The 22,975-nt window shown below is 41.9% G+C and overlaps 1 protein-coding gene across 4 annotated transcripts in view; it reads right to left on the reverse strand.

Moving 5' to 3' along the window:
* The window catches only part of MSRA (methionine sulfoxide reductase A), a 262,146-nt gene that overhangs the window by 69,906 nt on the left and 169,265 nt on the right, over window positions 1-22,975 (reverse strand). For all 4 annotated transcript variants that reach the window (XM_042832591.1, XM_042832589.1, XM_042832590.1 and 1 more), the window contains one exon: window positions 21,082-21,188. In XM_042832591.1, the coding sequence (XP_042688525.1) occupies window positions 21,082-21,188 (107 nt within the window). The remainder of the gene's footprint in view (window positions 1-21,081; window positions 21,189-22,975) is intronic.

Below are 22,975 nucleotides of genomic sequence, written 5' to 3' on the forward strand. Positions count from 1 at the left end.
AGGGCCACCAAACACACACATTCAGATCAGGTTGCCCAGGACCCTGTCCAACCTGGCCTTAAACACATCCAGGGACGGGGCATCCACAACCTCCCTGGGCAGCCCGTTCCAGGGCCTAACCACTCTCCTTGTATAGAACTTCCCCCTAACATCCAACCTAAATCTTCCCTCCTTCAACTTCGATCCATTTCCCCTAGTCCTGCTGTTGTCAGCCCTTTTGAAGAGTTTACTCCCCTCCTGGGTGTAGGTTCCCTTCAGGTATTGATAGGCTGCAATGAGGTCACCCCGCAGCCTTCTCTTCTCCAGGCTGAACAAGCCCAACTCCCTCAGCCTGTCCTCATAGGGGAGGTGCTCCAGCCCCCTGATCATCTTAGTCGCCCTCCTCTGGACCCTTTCCAAAATCTCAATGTCTTTCTTGTACTGAGGGCTCCACACCTGGACACAGTACTCCAGATGGGGCCTCACAAGAGCCGAGTAGAGAGGGACGATCACCTCCCTGTCCCTGCTGACCACCCCTCTCCTGATGGAGCCCAGGATCCCATTTGCCTTTCGAGCTGCCAGAGCGCACTGCTGGCTCATGTTCAGTCTCTCGTCCATCAGGACCCCCAGGTCCTTCTCTGCCGAGCTGCTCTCAAGGACCACTCCTCCCAGCCTGTACGGGTGCCTGGGGTTCTTCTGGCCCAAATGCAAAACCTTGCACTTTGATGTGCCACTGCTCTCCGAGCACCACTGCACTCCGAGTGCCCACTGCTTCTTGTCCTGATGCTGCACACCACTGGAAAGAGCCTGACCCCATTCCCTTGATTCCTGTATCTTAGCTATTTGTCAACAGTGCTGAGCAGTGAGATTCACTCCCAGTCTTCTCTTCTCCAGATTGCACAGCCCAGGGCTCTCAGCCCTTCCTCATACAGGAGATGCTCCAGGCCTCTCATCATCTTTGTGGCTATCCTCTTGACTCTCTCCAGCAGTTCCCTGTCTGTCTTGAGCTAAGGAGCCCAGAACTGGACACAGTGCTCTAGATTGGCTTCCCCAAGGCAGAGGAGAGGGAGAGGATCACCTCTCTTTCCCTGCTGGCCACACTCTGTGCAATGCAGTCCAGGAAGCCATGAGCCTTCTTGGCCACCAGGGCACACTGCTGGCTCGTGGCCAACCTGTTGGCCCCCAAGATCCTACAGCTTCCCAAAGGAAGGGAGGAGATCAATTTGTGAGAAGGATCCATGACAAAATCAAGATATTTCAGTCCAAAGGAAACATCCTATTTCCTTTCACCCTTCAAGAAAGCTCCTGGCTAACTACTAGACACTCTAGACACTACTGGCTAACTACTAGACACTACTAGACACACTTTAGACACTCTTTATAAGGAAATAACCTTAATTAAACAGTGGAGATGTGTCAGTCAGATGCACTGTTTCTCTGTAGCTGTGCCACAACCTAAGTGGTGCACAATGTAATATAGCACACAGCGCTATGGAGTGTCACATGAAAATGTAATGGCATTATGGTACAATATGATGATATGAGTAAAGTCATCACATGACAAAGTTGTCCCAGGATGATAGTATCTGTCCCACATTATATTATTTTGGGAATAATAAACATTATATGTGGAAAAACGCTAAGCTAAAATAAGTTTGGTCATCCCACAGTGCTTGTGACAGATGGCAATTCTAGCTCCATAATCAAAGCAATAATTAACCTAGCAGTTTTTTTACAAAAATCAAACCACACTGCAATCCAGTTCTCCCCATGAGGAACACTCTCCAGTACTGATCTTCTGAATTAAATATAATTCTCACAGGGAGTCCCTGCCCCTGCACAAGACCCCACAGCTCAGCCATATCTAGTACTTATCTCGGGTGTTGATGTCTTTGGCAAAATGGAGCCTTCAATGGAAAAGAGTTGCTATTCAAAAGGCCTAAAATCCCTATTACACCCATTCACAAAGAGCTTGAGCAGTTTATTCAACGAATGAACAAAAAATACTCCATTTACTAGAGAAACGGGTGAACTTCAGTATTTTATTTGTTCATGATCAAGTGCAATAAAAGTGCAAATAAATTCTAATTGTATTAGTTGTTAGTTAGAACGGGTTGGCTAAGCAGGACAAAATGTTCTTTGCACTTGACAACCAGAATCCCGAGACTTTAAAGACAGGACTCTATGTTTGTGTTAGCAAGCTTAATTGACAAGACTGTTTTCACACTCATTTGTATTAACTTCTTGCTTTTTGCCCAAGCTCACATATCGTTTACCCAAAATCTAAATGAACGTACATGCATGAGATGTCCCTCTTAACTTCAGGGGTCTCTACTTTGTCTTTCATCAGATCCATGTTCATGAACTGACACGGCAAGGGTAAAAATAAAGAAAGAAAGACATGCACACGTATATATGTAACAGTGATAGATTTGTCAGCTGCATTTAACAAAGAGCAAAAGCCATCTTACATTATGATTACTGCATAGAGTAAGGTGTGTTTGGATAGATAAGCTTTCTCTGTATATTCCTGTCATTAAGATGATGGGAGTTCAGTGGTCAGGGTAAGAGTTCTTCAAGGGTAACTTCACACAATGCTGAAGTACATTATGAAGACAGTGACAACCAGTCATGCAATTTGGCCATCAGTGCATGATCCTGGCAAACCTAGCTTTCTACTGACTTCAGAGTACTCTCTGGCCTTAGGACTTGCTTATTCTTTGCTGTAAATCAAGTATTTTCAGAACAACAGGGTTTGCAACTCGGGACATTACAGAAACTGCTGTGAAGACTGGGACACACATAACAAGTGAACCATAGGGTTTGGAAAATTGGATATTGATGAAGGTAATGACTCTCCCAGTCAATCTATAAACTCATAAAGACAAGGCCCTGGGTGCAGTATAATGCCTTAATGTAGTCTCAGCTCTTTTAGAATAAGGAAAAACTGAGGTTACATTAGCTTGTAAAATTATAGCACTCTGCACTTATACGGCTACAGGTCTGACAGACCTTCTGTGCTATCAAGTTGAGTTTCCTGCCACTGGGAGCTCACATACATCCTTTCATGAAGTTTGCCAGCACTGTTGCATACACAGTCAGAATTCTCTCCCCCTCTATTCTGTTTGGGCAGCTGTTTCAGAACTCATTTGCTCTAATGATTAGAAAAAAAAAAACAAACCAACCACTAATTTCCAACCTAAATGTTAGGATGGCCAATTTGTACCCACTCGGATTTGTTTTCTACCTTAAATGACTCTTTTCCTCTCCCTGGAATTTACTCCAGAGATGTATTTCTCAAACAAATATAATCTTGTCTTTGCTTATCTTATTTACCAGGTAAGAAATCACGCTCATACAGCTCGCTCCCATACAATGCTTCCATCTTCCCTGAGCATCCTGGTAAGACTTTTCTACACCTGTACCAAGTAATGTATCGTGAAGATGAGTAAGCAGAGATGTACAAAGTGCTACAAAGGGGTCTGAATGAGTGCTTTGTGCATTTGCATTACAGCTCCTATTCCCAGTTCCACAGAAAACAGCTTAGCTACTAAATCCCAGGTCCATCACCCCACATCCTCCAGTAGTGTCTCCAGGTCTAGTCAGTGATTGCAGCATCTGAAAATGTCCAACCACCAGAGAAGGTCATGGCACTGCTTTAGTTAAATATTTCTATCCATTTCATCAATGATCAAAATGATACCCAACTAGGTACAAAGCATTATTTAAACCAGCTGCAAAACTGAATTCACTGTGATCAAAGGCAACTGTAGGAGCTTTTCTCATTCACAGAAGTGATGTGGAATGGCTTCATTCATACTGGAAATTAAAGTGTGCTGAATCATTCATTATTCATTACACAGTCCCCAGGCCAAGAAGCGCAGCTGGGCTCACATCCAAGCAGCCAGACTCCCCTCTTCCACTGCCTCCTGAGGACAGCCCTTTGGGTTGCCCTTGGATCTGCCACGAGCATGGCTTTGCAGGCAGGACAAGCCCACAAACATTCCAGGGACACACTAAGGCATGCCATGTTTGTATCTGCAGAGCTGTGTGTGGATCCAGGTCACAGCCGTGGTCAGCATGTTAACATCAGTGTAGTGTTGATGTATGCCTACAATACAGTTTAAAAATAACCCTATGAGCAAGCCCAAGCAAGGTGTTTGAGTGTAGCTCACTCCATGACCCTGTTCTGGGCAATGCAGCAACAGAGGCTTCTACTAGTGAACCAGAGACTGGATCCAGGTGCCTGACACAGACCACAGAATCATGGAATCACAGAATCACGGAATGGTTGGGCTGGAAGGGACCTTAATGATCATCTCGTTCCAAGTGCTGCCATGGTCTAGTTGCTACTCACAAGCCCAGGCTGCACAGGGCCCCATCCATGGCCTTGAGCACCTTCAGGGATGGGGCATCCACAGCTTCTCTGGGCAACCTCTTCCATCTCTGCTATCAGACCTTGTGCTCAGGCTTTAGGAACTGGCCTCGGTCATCTGTGGTGACCTCTGGCCTAGGGAAACTCAGGATCCCCAAGGTAAGGCACTTAATGTGCTTATGTATGTAAAGGCTTTGGGGTTACTGTGAGGCAGAACAAAGTTAGATCAGAGAGTGAAGATTGTGGGAGAAATACAGAATAGTCGCTCAGTCTGCAAGTGCTGTAATGTGAACAGTAAAGGCAGTTTCATCAGAGGGACATAACTGGACTTTCTCCACCTTATGCATGGTATTTCAGAACCACAATGGAAACAAGACCTATTTACCAGCATGAATACAGCTTGTGCTTTTCTTCTCAGATATGGAACAATTTCATTTTTGTCCTTTCAATCATTGTCAAATTCCAAAAAAAAAAAAAACCCAAAAAGTGGAAAAGGAAAAAAAGATGGCGCAATTTCATTGCAGTTTGTGTTCTTACACTGAACCATCAGCCTTAGTAAACATTTCAGAGCATTGTGAGGGGAAGATTTCCCAGCTTGTCAGTGCTCTACCTCATTACCTTCTCGTTGGGTTTTGTTTGCTTCCTCCTGTCAGCATAAACATGATGTATTGTCACACATACAGCAGGTTGAGTGATGACATTTTTTAATGTTCACAGAAGAACCTGACCTCTTGCTCACATTCACCAAAAGGAAAACAAGGGAACCCCCTGCACTGAGCTTTAAATGCTAAGTAGGTTCTATATTTGATTTGATTTTCCTCCCCAGCAATACTAATTTCTAATTGAACTGCTGACTCAATTAGCAAAATGTTGAAGTGTTTGAGACCTTGTATCATATTATGTCCCATTGACAAAAAGGGAGCCAGTAGTGTTTTTGTGCTGTAAATCTACCACCAGCATTTTAATGGTTATTTTAATTAAACAAATCAAATTAATAATGTGAATGCATTATTCACAAAATAATGAATTGCACTATTTAATATATCATTGTTCCACGCTAATCTCACTTATAATATTACCTTTAAACATTGATCAGTACATAGAAACTTAAGCTGTAAACCAAGACAAAAAACAACCAACTGGTATAAAAGGAATTTACAAAAATGTAAATACAACTCCATTTCACCTACAACCAAGATGTCAAGGATTTGTAGCAATGATAAAAAAAGAACCTTTCAGTATGACTTTTTTCTAGCAGCAGTAGCATGAACTATATAGATTGAAGTGGCAGCCAATATAGCAACTGGAAGTTGAGAACACGAGCTAGGTGCTGTGCATGTAAAATGGAAGTCAAACTGGACTGGAGGAATTTAAGACAGTATGTAACTTATAACCCAAACAAATCAGATGTCTGTACTACTGCAATTAGCCCTCAACCCTTGGATTTGTGTCTTTGGTCTCATGTCTTCACTGATTACAGCCAATTTCCTCACAGCACCGTTCTAGGACAGACTGTCATCTTCTCCAAGGAGCTGCTGAGGCCGTACCCCATACTGATATGGCTTTTCCTGCCAGCAGAATTCCTATTCCCCCTCTCCAAAAGGGATCACATCCTATCACCGATGTCTGCTCTTAGAAACAAAGAAGAACAAGTTGTTTATAAGGAAGACCATTGATAATAAATAGAAATGGAATGGTCTCAAAGATGGAAGACTAGGATGGGATTTCCATCCAGCTGGAAGGGACTCTGTACACAGTGGATGGAAGCAAAAGAAGGAGTAAGTCAGGTGTCCGAGCAGCCTTTTAAAATGGAGCAGATAACCAGAGATCCCAAGGATCCATGGCTCCTCTTCTCTTGGCAGCATTTTCTGTCCGTTCACAGACTGAAGGGGGTCTGAGACCAGACACGCTGATACTGATCAGGGAAAGAATATGTAGGATTAAATAGGAATAAGTATCGAAATGGAAAAGTTGCAAGGTACCAACATAACTGGATAACACAGCCGTATGATGTGAAGCAGGCATGTTTGAAGATGTAAAATGCTGTTCACATAAGGCAAAGCACTTGTCCTTAGCTTCCTGAATTCCAACAATTAAAGAAAATGGAAGGAAACAAAACTATTTTTTTGAAGAAAAGGAATAAAAGCAGGGACATGAAAAGAACTTGTGCATCTGCTACCAAAAGTACTGCCCACAATTCTCTAAAGCGCATCCAACACCAGCCTCACCCCACCAAGCAGTAGCTGTCGTGCTGGAGGCATGTCAAAGCCCAGTACCCTCCCACACTGAGCCCAACTCGCAGCACACTGCAGCTTGATGGATGCCCTTTATTATACCAGATACGGGAAACAGGAGTGATATTAATCTCTGACAACCTTTCTTCTCATGTTTTCCAAGTTCATATTAATTTTACTAAGCAATCCTGGCTCCTGCAGGCTTAGTCTCCTATGTATGAACTGTTCTAAAATAAATATGTCTTTGTAATGGTATAACACCACTCCTGAATATCGGATGTTTTGTAGCAGCAATGCCCCATGGTAAGTGATGGCACACGAGCTGAGATGTTCCAGCCTGAACGACAATCCCTATGGGTTTTTGATAGAGAAACACAGAGCATATTCTGATTCCATTACCTACAGTATTAAAAAGGAAGAAGTGGGATCTTGTGACTGAAAGGAGCCAGTCCACAGCCCTGGTGTTGGTACCTAGGGAATGGAGGAGCAAAAGAGCCACAGACGATATGGCACGATGCTAACTCAGGCTTTGTAACGAATCCAGAGCTAAAGCAGATCAGAGAACTGTCCTAAAAATAAATAAGAATAAAGGGTTACAGGTGTAGACTGAGAACTGTCATTATCCTCTCTTGTTCATAAAATGACATGGTAATTCTAATGACAAACTACGTTATAAATAGATTCTTAATTACAATATCTTAGGGTCTGGCATCTGCATTCTCACCATCTGAAAGGCAGAATCTGAGGGCTGTTTGCTGCCAAATTGGAGACCTCAACAAGACAAAAGGAAACAAGGAGTGAAGCTCCACCAAACCCACCGGAGGAGAAAGCAAATGCTCCTGGCTCTGGATCACTGTCAGCCATGGAAGCGAGCAACCCCTGGGGCATCTCCAATAGATCCTGGCTCACTGACTGAGAACAAGTAGCCAGGAACCCAAACCTGGCCACCCCGGGCTTTTTCTTCCTCTGTTGGGTCCACGAGTCCTTGGCTACAGCAGCTCCCATAGAAACGAAAGCACATGGAGCAGATGTCACAGCCAGCGAGATGAATGCTGCGAGGGGAGGGGGGCGGCTGCAAGAAGAGGAGGAGGGAAAGCAGCATCACACGTTCAGAATTAAATGTTCCCACCAGAGGGAGTGAGTCATTTTGGAAGTAAGTGCAAAGCTGCAAGATATTGGGGTTTTTTTGTGCTCTCAGCGCGCATCCGTAGGCAGGGATGTACAAAGAAGTGCGCTCTCAGCTCTCTGGCACAGGTGCTCCATTCTCCAATGAAAGCCACGATGCTGAATTAATGCCTGACCCAACAGCACAGAGATGTGACGTGGCATAAAATCAATATACACTGCCCAGGCATTTTACAGCTGAAAGTCACCACATTTTTAAGGCTAGCAAGCTGCAGTTCAAAAGTACGTTGCATTTTAACTCAGGGTAGAAAGCGCCAGCAACCGCTTTGGAGCAGTGGTTGATTTCCTCTCATTTTACTGCCCCAAAAGGGCCTCCAGCCAGCCAAGGTTAACCCACCACATTCACAAAAGGCAATTCTTAATATATTCATCCATTCCCAACCCAAGCATTATTCCCTTTTCCTCCTGCCCTCTGTATCTCTTGTAAATATCTAATTCTGTAATGCATCCTACTAATATGTTTGTTCAAACATTATCTCGCAGTGAAATTAAGGGGGGAGAAAAAACCTCACATTCTTTTTGTTTGCAAAATGAAAATTAGACCCCATTGATTTCTGTCATCTCTGTCCAATGTCAACCTCCAAACGTGACAACTGTGAAGCTGTGCACAGGGCTGAGCGCTCTGCATTCCTACAATTATGAGTACACTTGTGATCCGCTCAGGCACAAGATGAGCCCTATGGATCCCAAGGAAGATCTCTGTTCTGAGATGAAGGATAATTTTCAGGCAAGTGGAATGAAGCATAAATGTGATGAATTCATGATTACGCATAGCAACGGAAGCAGAATATGGTGCCTAAAATACTATTTTATGACAAAATATGATGCCTATTCTTACAGATTGCATGTAACTGTGGACAAGTGTCCCTCTCAAAATTCACTTGATAAATAATGCTCATACAACTAAAACTGAATCTTCTTCTTCCGCAGCAAAACCTGCAGCATCGCCTGCTGTCATCCCTTCCAACCATCAGCGGGATAATTCAGCTTTATCCCACCTACGTAACAGTACTCCGTGGCTATAGGAGATGTGAAATAACTTCATAGGCAACAAATATACCAAATAACAGATAGAACAAATCACTTTGGGACACTCAAGTGATAAGAAATCCGATGTTTTGTGTAGCACACACAAAGAGGAAAGCGAGTTCCTGCCTCTGTGCCGCTGCAGCCGTGCAGCCAGGCCACCAGAGGGCAATGGAAGAAATCTGGTTTTCCTCCAGCCCCATTAAATCCCAGCTCGCACCAAAGGCTTTTCCTCTAATAATCTATCAGGGGATAATGGGGAAATTTATTTCCTGTGATTGTTGGCACATAAAACAGCAACCGCGTCTATGGAATGGCAAGAAGTGCTGGATGAAAAATAATCATCCGAGATATAATTAGCCAACAGAGATAAAAAAATATTACAGAAAGCAAAACGGTGGTATTGTGAGCACAGATTTGTGTGTGACGAGGAGGAGGAGGATGCTGCAAGTCCTCACCATGCTTTTTGGATGTTTAGTATTGGATATGCGGAGAGAGAGAACGAGTCTGGTTTCCTGCAGCACTTCAAAAGGGGTGCGTAAGGCAACGCACGCAACGTGGGCCTATTTGTACTTGATTAAAAACAGAAACAACAAGAAATGAAGCAGAAATCAAATGGTAAGGAATGTAATTAGTGCCAATCAACATGTTTTTGTAGAAAATAGGTCAAACAAAGCCAACATCTTTCTTTGATGAGTTTACGAGTTCATCAGCTGAAGGAGAAAATGTAGGTACAATACAGGCAATTTCCCATTTTAGATTTAGTACCATTTAACCTTTTTAATTAAAAAAAAAAAGAAGTAAAGTACTACATCGTATCAATGCAGGAAACAATAAATGGACTAAGATGGACTTCAGCAGAAATTGTTATGAAGTACAGCATGATTGACATTTACCTGTGTCTTAGAAACAACCACAAAATTAGTGGTGGCAAAATGGAAGTCGATTACAGCAAATGCTGACAGTCCTGGGGCACTCAAATAGAGCAGGTGAGATCATTTTACTGCAATTAAATCCCAAATTCTACACCTAAGAAAATCCACACCAGAATTTTATGTCTAGGAACAAAGAATGAAGCCCACATCTACACCCATTTGTTAACAACAGCGTGCTCAGGGACATAATGTGACATTTACATCATTGATTACGTTAATTCTGGGGTACTGTTTCTAGTTCTGGTATCTATTTTTAATTATTGTTATTATTATTTTTTTAAAAAGCCAACTGCAAAAAAAGTTCAAGAAAGTTTAAAACTAAATCAGACCAAAAAAAAACACTTTTTGGTGAATGTGACCGTAAAGCACATCCACATGTAAAGCTACAATTCTGACTTCTCATGTCTCACAATAAAAAATAATAGAAGAATCCTGACAATTCTCATGAAGAGAAAGTGGATCCATGGGTTTCACTCTCAGCCATCTATTATTACAAATATATATTCTCACCTAGTTCAGGTTTCTGGCTGTAGGCCTTCAATGTGCATACATAGCACTTCTCTAAAATGGAAGTTTGCTTTTATGAACACCTAAAATAGAGTTCCTTTAAAAGTCCAAAAAAGACATGTTTTAACTGATTCACCGAAAAGGTGCAGCCAGAATGGAAATACCTTAACTTCAACGAGCCATAGGAAGCTGGTTGCTTGGGGAAGGGTCAGGAACAAAGCGACGACCAAATGCTTTGTCAGTCCTTGAAGTCACTTTCTGCAGAGCACTCAGCAGCATGGTCAGGCAGCAGGAGGTATCTTGGGATGCTTTATGCAGCACAAAGAAGGAACACATTTTGTCCACCTGGTTATGCAGGGCTGTAAGATTCACTTTTAGACCCTGTGGCCAACTGCTAGAAAATATGCATGAGTCTTTGTATTCAAGGATGGAGACAAGGGACAATTTTTCAACCACATAAACCTGAGGAAGAAAGGGGAAAATCTGAAGACTGGGCAAAATGTGGAAGTAGGAAGAGTGGGATATGGAGCAAGAAGATCCAGGAAAGAAAAAGGGTGAGTAAACAGTGTAGGGAGGAAACAAATCACACATAGAAATAAAGAGCCCCTGTAACATGGGCTTCGCTTGATCTTGTGACATGAATGTAGACATCCATCGGGCCGGTTCCTCACCCATTGGTCTTGCTGCGATGACAGAAGTGCTGCACTGAGAAAACAGTTGAGGTGTGACCTGTCCTGACCCCATTCCTCCTTGGGAATGACAGCCATGCATGAACATAAAAAGAGATCTCCTGCTTTTTCCTAGCCAGGTTGCTTTGAATGCCTACAATCCCATACAACTCCAGCAAAAGATGAATGCTTAAGCAGACGGACAACCTGTCCCTTTTCTGCACCTTTTACTGCAACTGGTAGATACATGGGATCTAAGAGAATAACAGATTAGTCTACAAGCAGTACGTGCAAGTTATTAAAGAAGAAACAGATCTTGATGCAAGAAGATCATAAGATCAAAACTGACATGACAATGTTGTTGGTTAAAGCGTGCTCTGATTTTTCTTTCCAGGAAGTATTGACTTGTTTTCCCCAAAGCTGAGAGCTGTATTTGACTGAGCGGCATACTTCAAACAGCAAATAATACACAGAATCCTCCAACAACTCATTGGGGAAATTGCTGAAATGAAAGAAAGTCTTGGGCCAGATTTTTATCTCGACTGCATTACTGGAAATCCAAAATAATTCCGTTGATTCTAACGGTGTTGCTGTGGATTTGCAACTGTGCAGTTGATTTGCATTTGGTTCAGCAAGAAAATCGTGAGAGATACTAAAGAAAAGGTTAACATCAGATAGAAAGCAATCACATCAGATGACAACTGTTGATACATGCTGTAGCTCACCCAGCTATCAGACTGAACCTGAGTATGTGTTCATACTCACATACACACAAGTGTATTTTACAAATAGAGAGTATCTGTGATTTCCATACGTGACTTGTAAAACTGAGACCATTCCAAAGTGCCATTATGTTCTTTCTTCTGATTTGAGAAAACCTCTTTCAGACAAATTTTTGGCTTTTTATTTTAGAGTTGGATAAAGAATGAAAGAATCTTCGATGAGTACCTACTTGAATTCTTAACTGAATTAATCGTGGCTTGGGCACATTATTGTCACTGTGAAAATCAGAGGGTTGAATAGCCAAAGTACTCCTCAAATCACACAGCCTCGCAGCACGGACAAGCAAGCTGTTTGGACAGCAAAAGTAGTGCTCTCAGTCTCACTGTATTCATTAAAAATGCCATTAAAAAAAAAAAAACAAAAGAGAGAGAGAGCTTTTTGTTTCATTTTGGAAACTTGTACAGAAACTGCAAACCCGGCCAAGTCCCTTCCCCCTCTCCAGGTCAGTGCAAGAAGTCCCAACATAAGCCACATCTTTCACCTGGACAAAGAAGGATTCACAAGTCAGAGCAGACGTACAACACAACATTCTCAACGCTTCTCAAGACTATTTCTCAGGTTTTGTTTCCTGGAACTGTTGCTCAAGTCATCTTTAAGGGCTACATTAAAGTCCAAGACAAAAAGTTACAACACAGAACAGCAATAGCTAATCCTAAAAATGGTTTTTAATCCTTTCTTTCCTTTGCCTCTACCTTCTCTATACTATTTTATCATTTCCTCCTCATAACTAAGCTCTAAGTGAAATTAAGATCCTTCAGAGCTTCCTTAAGAGAATGAACCCTATCTTCTTCCCTGTAAAGCACTGTGTACACTTAACCCATCGTTATTAATACCATTATTAAAATTATGCTCCTGACATTTGATATGCTTGTGAAACTTTTAGAGTGCTATAACAGATGAATAATCAAGATCAAGGAATTAAAAGGCTGAACCAGAAGCCCTTCAGAACGACTCTTGATGCCAACGAACTGTGTAGGAATATATTTGCAGGCTGATGTAAAGGTATTGAGCATGAGTGTGCTGATATCACTATAGGCTCCACTGTGTTGCTCCACTGTTGTGACTCAAGACCTAAGAGAGACCTATGCCCACATGGGATGGCAGCTGGAGACCTTGTCAGATGGGGTAGGACATCTCAGCGAGCACTAAGCTCCTGTGGACAAGTCAGCCGAACCCTTTAAATCTTCATCTTTTGCAATAGCACGCAGACCTGCCTCGTGGATTGACAATTCATCTACCTAAATATTTGAAAACAAGATGACTTGACAAATTTAGGATGTCACAGAATCATAGCATGGCTTGTGGGGAAGGGACCTTAATGATCATGGGGCTCCAAACCCCGCTGTGGGCTGGCGGCTCCCCACCAGCTCAGGCTTCCCCATCCAGCCTGGCCTTGAGTGCCTCCAGGGATGGAACACCATGTTGAACAGAGCAGGTAGCACAAAGCAGGAAATGTTTCATTTACAGAGCACTCTTAGATTCAAATCTATTTGATATTTACATTGGTTTACAGTAAGGCAATTTCAAATATTAGTTTCAGTGTCCAATATAAGTGTTAGCTTGAAGCCCCAGGTTCATGCTCACAGTACAATAAAGAAAATGGTTTCTTTGCTGAACCCCATGACCTCCAAGCTGAAAAAAAAAGTCATTATAAAATAGAAAGTATGGTTTCATAATGCTGCTCATAGGTCTAACTTCAAATCCATGATTAAGTGTATTCACAGCAGCCAAAGGGCTAAGTGAAAAGCCCGGCCTTTCATCAAATGAACAGCATATATGCAGAAGAGAAAGCTAAAACAATCTTGACTTGTGCAGCATCAATAAAAGCAAGGAGTTTGGGCTGTAGCTGCATCCAGGGGAACAGAAACAATGTTCAACGGATAACACGCTGCATTCAGCATAGCTTGGAGTGCCTAAGTGGGTTTTGGGAGCTGTCTTTAGTCCTGTGCTTTCAGGGATGCTCACTGGTGTTTTCATGTCAAAGAATCATCAAATGGAGTTGGAAGGGATCTTTAAAGGCCATCTGGTTCAACTCCCCTGCAGTGAGCAGGGACACCCACAGCTACATCAGTGCTCAGAGCCCATCCAGCCTGACCTTGGCTGTCTGCAAGGATGGGGCACCACCACCTCTCTGGGCAACGTATTGCCAGCACCCCACCACCATGTTCTATGTGTTTCAGTCTTTCAAAATAAAGTCATCTCAGTGGTGATGAAGAAATGCAGTCAAAAGCATGTATTAGTCCTCAGTGATCTTCCTGCTGCACAGTGACCAAATTTTCTGGGTGTGACAAGGAAGGCACATTTTCTGCAGTTGTAGGTAAACATGAAAGGAGTTTGCAACTGTTCACACAAAACCTCCTCAACTGCAGCTGAATGCAGCTTTCTCAGAGAGGGATGAACATAAAAAGGGTATCTCTGTAGCACAGATGAGTGATTACAAAATAAATAATGGCTTAGCTTATCAGATCAGGCTTGCTTATTTTCATAAGAACTACCAGCATCAATCAGGAATCAAGTAGCTACTATTCACTTCAGAGTGAAGCAAAGATAATTCGATACGTAAAGCTCTGAAATAGACATAATTTGAAGAGGAGTAAGCAGGTGTTATTTTTTTTATTGACTCTATTAGGCTGTTTTATTAACAACAACCTACTTTTTTTAAAGACCTATTTAACTCCTCTCTGCCAAAAAAAAAAAAAAAAAAAAGTGAAAGCGTGCTCAATATTCACACAGAATGCTACAGAAAGCTCTGGCTGAATGTTGCACATTCACTCCACAAAGCATTCCTTCGTTCAACCAAAATTTAGCTCAGAACGGCTGGATCCTGCAGATCTGTAAATAGCATTTCCTTGCTTCAACAGATACAACCCCGACCAATTTGTTTGCTTGCTCACTATGCTGGCCAGAGAACTCCAGCTTCTAAATCTCTGTTCCTTTCTAGCATGTCAAATATGCGCCACTTGGTTTTGCAGTCAAAGACTTGAGTGGTTTGCCACATCATTCCAGAGAGTGTTTATGAAAGCTTCTCTTACTCTGAAGAATGCATCCATCCCTCACAACCTGTTTTACACCTAGCAGAGTCCACATCTGAGAGAGCTTTGAGAGTTGCCATTGCAGTCATGGTATAACAGCTTCCATTACAGTCATAATACATCAGCTTCTATTGTAGCCATGGTATATCAGTTTCCATTATAGCCATGGTATATCAGTTTCCACTAGAGCCGTGAAAGACCAGAGTATGCCTAAAATCACAGAATCACACAGAATCACAGAATCACCCGGGTTGGAAGGGACCTCAAGGATCATGTAGTTCCAACCCCCCTGCCTAGCAGGGCCACCAAACACACACATTCAGATCAGGTTGCCCAGGACCCCGTCCAACCTGGCCTTAAACACATCCAGGGACGGGGCATCCACAACCTCCCTGGGCAGCCCGTTCCAGGGCCTAACCACTCTCCTTGTATAGAACTTCCCCCTAACATCCAACCTAAATCTTCCCTCCTTCAACTTCGATCCATTTCCCCTCGTCCTGCTGTTGTCAGCCCTTTTCAAGAGTTTACTCCCCTCCTGGGTGTAGGATCCCTTCAGGTATTGATAGGCTGCAATGAGGTCACCCCGCAGCCTTCTCTTCTCCAGGCTGAACAAGCCCAACTCCCTCAGCCTGTCCTCATAGGGGAGGTGCTCCAGCCCCCTGATCATCTTAGTCGCCCTCCTCTGGACCCTTTCCAAAATCTCAATGTCTTTCTTGTACTGAGGGCTCCACACCTGGACACAGTACTCCAGATGGGGCCTCACAAGAGCCGAGTAGAGAGGGACGATCACCTCCCTGTCCCTGCTGACCACCCCTCTCCTGATGGAGCCCAGGATCCCATTTGCCTTTCGAGCTGCCAGAGCGCACTGCTGGCTCATGTTCAGCTAGCTAAATGTAATCAGATCAGATATTAGGAAAAATTTCTTCTCAGAAAGTGTGGTCAGGCATTGGAACAGGCTGCCCAGGGAGGTGGTGGGGTCACCATCCGTGGAGGTGTTCAAGAACCATGGAGATGTCTGTGGAGATGTAGATGGTCAGTGGGCATGGTGGGGTTGGGCTGGGGTTGGACTTGGAGCTCTTAGATGTTTTCTTTTCCAATCTTAATAATTTTATTCTATTTCACTCCATTCCATTAGCGTTCAGCACTGTTTGAGTTGCCCCCAAAGTATCTCAGATACCTACACAGGACAGATACAGTACCCTAAGGAGTACGTGTGCCTCATGGGCTGGCAGCTGGAGGTTGGCCAAAACAAGAACAAAAAGAATGAAAAAACACAGAAGCACAAATATTTATATAAAAAAAGATGTTTCAAGTTCAGATGCTCCAATGTGTACACTTGTGAAACCAATAGGATCTGAAGTTATTGGTTGAGGAATTCCTTTCTCAGCTGCATGTGAGTAAATCACAAAATCCCAACACTGCAGGAGTTGGAAGGGGCCTCAAGAGATCACGGAGTCCAGCCCCCTGCTAAAGCAGTTCCCTACAATAGGTCACCCAGGTTGGCATCCAGACAGGTCTTGAATGACTCCACAGAAGGAGACTCCACCACCTCTCTGGGCAGCCTGTGCCAGTGCTGCATCACCCTTACTGTAAAGAAGTTCTTCCACATGTTTGTACAGAACTTCCTATGTACAAGTCTCAGGCCATTGCTCCTTGTTCTGTTGCTACACACCACCAAGAAGAGTCTGGCCTCATCCATTTGCCTCCCACCTCCCTGCAGATACTTATAAACACTGATCAGATCCATGGCACAACTGTATTAGGTCCTGTAGAGTGATGCCAAGAGGGAATTTTGTACCACGTATTAATTCTTTCATTGCTTGATTCAAAAATAAATTGTAGGTGTTTGGTCAAATTCATGCTTGTCACGCCAACTCATTTGCTAGATTAACTGAAAATAACACTTTGATGAAAAGCCAAGAAAAATGACTCTCACAGAGTTTCATTTATTTAACTAAGCTTCTTCTTCAGTTCTTCATCAAAACATAGCTGCTAAGGTGAAGAAAAAGCTGCAGTACGGCTCAGCCTCTCCTCTCCACATCAGACCTCATTCCCTCCTGTCTGCAGCTTTCAGTCCCAACATTTCCACACTGAGGATGTTCTCCAGACTGACAGACTGGGCAATTAGTTAATTCCACTTGCCTGGATCTTATCTATTTACACTAAATTATATTTTTTTAAAATTCAATCTCTTCATGTCTAGGTACAATGCTTTTTGAATTCCTTAAAGATACCTGCAGGCCCCAAAGCAAACCATTAGCATTGTTTCTTTTCTTTTTTTTTTTCTGTTTAACTCCAGTTTTGGTACAGTTATTGCTTTATTTTGCTTTCTCAATCTTTTGACTAGCTGATTTAGATTGCAGAGAGGATTCCTATTAGTGTCACAATCTTTTCCAGCAGAGAAACTTTCCAAAATTATAGCCTTACAGCTCAAATCCTGAAAAGAATGCATTGCATTACTTCTAGCAGAGTTCCATCAAACAAAACTAAACAGTTACCTCTTTATTCATCTGTAACTCCTGTGTGTTCCATAAAAAATGAAAACAGTTCAATGGGGCTTCTGTAAAGGCCACATTTTTAGCATTTTCATGAAACCTCAACATTCCTATTCTTCTGCCTGTTCGAGCCCATATTAGTTTCTCAAGGTTACCACTATAAGAGCACATAACATCAGGACCTTATCACTGCTCACATCACATAACACCTCTGCCAAGAGCTCAGAATTCAGTTCATAATCATTCACGGAGAGGCCCTTTATTGCTGTGTGGGCAGCTCTTCTCCTACCAAATATCTGCTTTTGCAGCAAAGTAATAGACATGCATTTTGCTCTCTGAGCATATTGTTTATTCCCTGTGCTCTCCTATGTGAGGATGCAGAGATGTTCATTTTTGAGGGGTGCTACCTTAATATAAGTCAACTGCGGTGACAGGGCTCGATATATTCTTGGGGCCTGAAATCCCTGCATTAGCAGCTTGACAAAACTAATGCAGTCCCGTGATTCAGAAAAAAAAAAGTAAATATAAAGTTTCATCCCACTAGTAATTTTGCTATTTGGATTACTGCCCAGATAAATCATTTGAAAACCAAATCCAACCTAGCAACTGTCTTGAAAATTGAGTAACCTCAGGTTCAACTGTATTAAAAAACTTCAGCTTCAGGCAAAACTGATGGAACAGCTCATTCACAGCATTTTCACCAAGCCCTGGCCCTCATTTTATGTTTTTCTTATTACGCATACGCAGTGTTACAATTTACCAGCAGCAGAACTGAATTGCCACTAGCTGACTCTGCCCACATGCATTCAGCTTCATTGACAGCTAAGGATGCATGGCTCAATGCATATTCATTGCTGGATTGCCATTTCTCAGCTGTTAAAACAGCTGCATGAACAGCAACAAGCTTCACAACTTAAAACAGATGTAGCCCTTACAGGATACTTGGGCTCAGGGATGATCACAGATCACATCAGCAGGCTGGTATAAGCTGTGGACATGGTGCACTTATTGTGGTATTTTTGCACTCGAGCACGGCACTACCATAAGTGTGTAAGCTACATTAGCATTCAGTCTGTAGCACAAGTGTGCTTTTCTCACGTCTTCTGATCATTGCCACTTACCACAGATAGGTTCACGTCACAGAATGGTCTTGAGATGGATGAACCTAATTCCTTTGGATGGAGAGAGACCAGAAATGCACCACTAGTCCAGCTAATGGTACATGGGACCACGCAGTAGGTAATGAAAAACAAACCCTGAAATGCACATTGTGCATTTTAGGTCTTCGGCACTGAGAATTTTGTTCGGCTCATCTGCTCTTCCCAGCCCAATCTGCACTCTAAAAGTACAAAGAGCTGAACGCATCTATCTGGCTTTGGGCTAGCCTGCAAATCAGGCAGAAATTCATGACATAAATCTTGAAGTTGGGTAGTTTCTGTCCTCAGTGAACAAAACCAACTCCTTTGCAATAACGATCATTCCTCGCTTCAAAACAAACAAACAAAACACCTGAAGCAAACACGTAGTATTCTATTTGGAAGGCCATTCTCCATTCTCTTCTGGGTCATCAGCTGAAAAAAGGCATTCAAGACCACATACTTACACAATTATACATTGACAAATAAATAAACTACCCCAGTTTTTGTTTGTTTGCGGGGCCAGAAAACCAAACGGTCATTCATACCGAGTAAACTCACTTATTGAGGTTACCATAGCTCTAATATTTACGAGGGACATGGCTAGTGGGTATGATGGGGATGGGTTAGGATTAGATTCCATGATCTTAGAGGTCTTTTTCCAACCTTAATGATTCTATGATTCTCAGACTCTAGTTCTTTCCCTATTTGGAACATTCAATGCTGACCATCATGGAAAAATCAAGTTTTATTCCATCCTTACTTTTTTTTAATCTGCCATTATCGGGTGTAAAGAAATGTACACCTGCCAGAAGAATTTGGCATTTGCTTTAAATTAGTGCAATAATAAGGAAACTGCATTTCCTTAAAGTAATGTAATGCAAGGCATTTAATATGAAAAGGGATTCCTGAACATATTGTTTGCTCAGTGTGTTTCCAATTCAACCATTTCACTGCTGCTGCAATCCCACAGTAGATAACACTGTAGATATTGTTGTTGATAACACGAGAAAATACTGTGTAGAAACTGTATTTCCTCTAGGAATTTCAGTACATATTTGCTCTGGTTCCTTTGCTGGCAATACAGTCCCTTCCTTCCTCCTCCATTAGTGCAAAAATGAGCTCTACATGTGACCACTTACAGAGTTGCGCCTAATTACATAAATGCACTAATTATACAGACTTTTGAAATGGTGAGAGACTTCAAAGTAGGTAAATTTTATATTGTGCTATTAAGAAAATCTATTTGATGATGGAAAATTCTGTAATATCATATTGCAATCTCCTGCATTGTAATTTTGCTTTCAAGTCAGTATTAATTTAATGACAAATAACTGCAGAGAATAATAGATTTGGGAAAGCAAACTGAAAGCTGGAAGATTTAGAGTGAGACAGTGGTCAGCAGATGTTAATAAATGGGAACAAAAAACAATTTGGAAAAGTGATGGATCTCAGGTAACCAGTGAGTAGAAAGAAGTTCAGCATGATAAATATGAATACCAAGCCTTCAGAAACTGCTCTGCTAATAGATGCACACCTGAAAGACTGATCGTCCCGATGCATTCACCTACTCACAAGAAAACATATACACCATTGAATATTTGATTTATATGCAGAGCTATCCCATTGCTAGGAACAAATTGCGGCTTAGTTATCTGCAGTTCATCCCTTCGCACACAAAATAATGCCAACAGTCCTGCAAACACAGATCAAGCTCAATGATCAACCAACGTCATGAATACGCTTATAAAAACCACATGCATATCCTTCCGTGCCTTGGTGCCTGCCTCTGATTGATACAGCATAACTCTTCAGAACAGATTCCTTTGTTTTAACACTAGATATTCACCAAATCCCCAAATCTTTAATAATGCTTACGTGGAATCGTAGCACAAGTGAATGCATGACAGCTCACAGTACCATTTAATAGTTTATCTGTCGCACTGATGCCCTAGGTGAATAATTTATTTCCTGTAAGTTACATGAAGTCATATTTTTTTGCAGCAGACACTGGATGTTGCCTTGCAGGACCACTAGACAGATCAGACAGAAATTACAATGCAGCAACACTAAAGGACACAGTAATCTCTCTGCCTTTCGTTAAACCCAGGCCTATAATAGCTTGCATGGCAGGGGATAGACAGAATTCATCTTCACTGAAAAACAAGACTGTGTACAGGAAAGGTAAATCAAATAATCATCCTTTTCTCACACATCAAAACAAACGGCCTTCTGAAGTCACTGAATGCCACATTTAAACAAAGGAATGTGGGGAATAAAAGCATCTCAGAACCAGCAGGTAGGAAATCCTAAGATCCCAAGTTGACATGCTGAGGAGGACTTTTCCCCAGAGTTCAAGAACTTTTGGGTCTGAGACACTGGCTTCACCCATCAGAGTATGGGGCCCAGATGCACTTCAGTAGCTTTGAGGACACCAAGCTTTGCTCTGAGGGGCCCACATGAAAAAAGTCTCTGAAAGAAATTAAATTGTCTCTGTACAAGTAACTAAATACTTTATTTTTGCATCAAGTTGTCACACACACAAACAAGCTTCTTCGTAACAACTGGAATTCAGAGCAAGTAAGATTCAACTTCAGTATTAGAGCGAGGACCTCCAACATCAACACAGAGAAAGCATGCAGCACGAGCAGCGATGGGGTGCTGTGAGAAATTTCCTTGGCCTGTGATCAACATGGGAAGCACTGCCACACTCTGCCCAACATTACCTTTTGATATTCTTCCTTAGATTTCAAGGCAGCTTCCATCTGTTCTTGGGAAAAGGTGTAGATGGCTGAACGATACTGAGTGCCAATGTCATTACCTTGCCGCATTCCTGGAGAAAGAAAATCACTCCATGAGGATCCTGCTCATAAGTGAATGAGTTGCAACATGTAAGCCTAGCAGACTCAAATTTAGGACTTTCCATTCTCCTGGGTTAGAACTGTCTCTCTTGCATATTCCATAGGTGTTTTTAGAAAGACCAAGTGTTTCTTTAGTTGAATAGTCCAGAGGAGATTCAATTCTAATGCTTCCTTTGAAATGATGTGCAAATGAAATGTGAATATTTTACATTTTGGTAAATCACACAGTAGTCAAATACAGATGTAAAGCCTCAAATAATCAAGCTGCAGTTACTGTAATCAAGGTACTTTTAAAATATTTGCTTTGAACCATGCAAACGCTATAAATAAAACTTGGATTTTATCAAGTGCTTAAACATTTTCTTGTGCTGGAGGATTACATCTTAATGAGAGAAATATCCATGGAGATAACTACCCATTCTCTTCTATTCGTAAACCATCACCTGATAACCCTGATACCTGAAACTCTGATAAAAACTAGCATGCACATACTGCTGAACCAAGTTTGGAGCAAAGTTATTAATTCACACCATCACCACCGTTACTTATGAAGACAAGAAAGGATTCTTGTGAAGTCTGAACTCCAAAAAGGACTTTGGTAGAGGAACGTGCTAAGAAAGTTGGGAGAAGGTATGGATTTTAGAGTGAGCAATGCTTAGGAACAGCAACTCTTAAAGCTTTCTGCTGTCTGGCAGAAGTAGAAAATAACGGTATATATGAGCTCTCTACTAAATTCTATTTGCAACCCACATTTGATAATATGGATGGCAGAAGTATATAACACTTTTTATATTTAACATTATGAATAAAAAACCTAATTTTACATGCTCACTAAGTCCCAGAAACAACACCATAAATACATAACTTTGGTACAAGGATTAGCCCATTTACTGCTGATGCATTCATTTCAAAAACCCAGTTGCATGAATTTGCTCATGCACATATTTCCAAATTCAGAGCTAGACTCTACCTACAAAACTACAAAATAAAGGGTCCTATTCCCTTAAGCAGCTGCCCTGACACAGCTTGGCATGATGCAGTCATAGGGAGCTTCAGTGGACAAAGGCTTTGCTGCCTTCCATCACTGTCCACTCCCATTCCCTCAGGCAGAAATTCTGGAAGCCAGTTTTGCTATGGATTGTTCCATAAATGCTTTAGCATCAAGCATGAAAGCTGATCTAGAACTGCAGTTTTGCAGTTTCAGTCTTTCATAACCTTGTTCCTATCATGCGTTTGGAAAACAAACAAACAAACAAACAAGCAAACAAAGAAACAAAAAAGCTTTTGCTTTTGATGTAACAAAACTTATTTATTGAACTTGAGTGAGTGAAAAACCCATCTCTGAAGCAGACTCAAAAAAGCTGATTATTCCCAAATGTCCAAATGTCTACAGCTCAAGACAAAGTGGAAATCATTAGGACTCATCTCTGGACTGTCCTACACTGCAGAAGTCCCTCTGAAGATCAGCATCAACATGTCAGGACTACAGAGAAAATGAGACACAGAAATATCCTAAAAGATTCATTTGAACTAAAAGCCCATTCAATAACCAACAACACTTACGAGTGAAATTGATTCTGAAAAATCCTATGGAGTTTTCACATTGTTTGGGTTAGGCCTTAAGCACTAAAATGTTACATTGCTACACATAATAACAACAACGTTCTTCATCATTACTTAATAGCAAGCTCTGCAGGGCACATAATATTTTCCTTGTTTATTTACAAGTTATTCTAGGATGGTAGAGAGTGACTACAAA

The sequence above is a fragment of the Centrocercus urophasianus genome, unplaced genomic scaffold (genome assembly GCF_019232065.1).
Source record: "Centrocercus urophasianus isolate 14NV4802_14NV808 unplaced genomic scaffold, USGS_Curo_1.0 seq_39, whole genome shotgun sequence".
NCBI classification, from domain to species: Eukaryota; Metazoa; Chordata; class Aves; order Galliformes; family Phasianidae; genus Centrocercus; species Centrocercus urophasianus.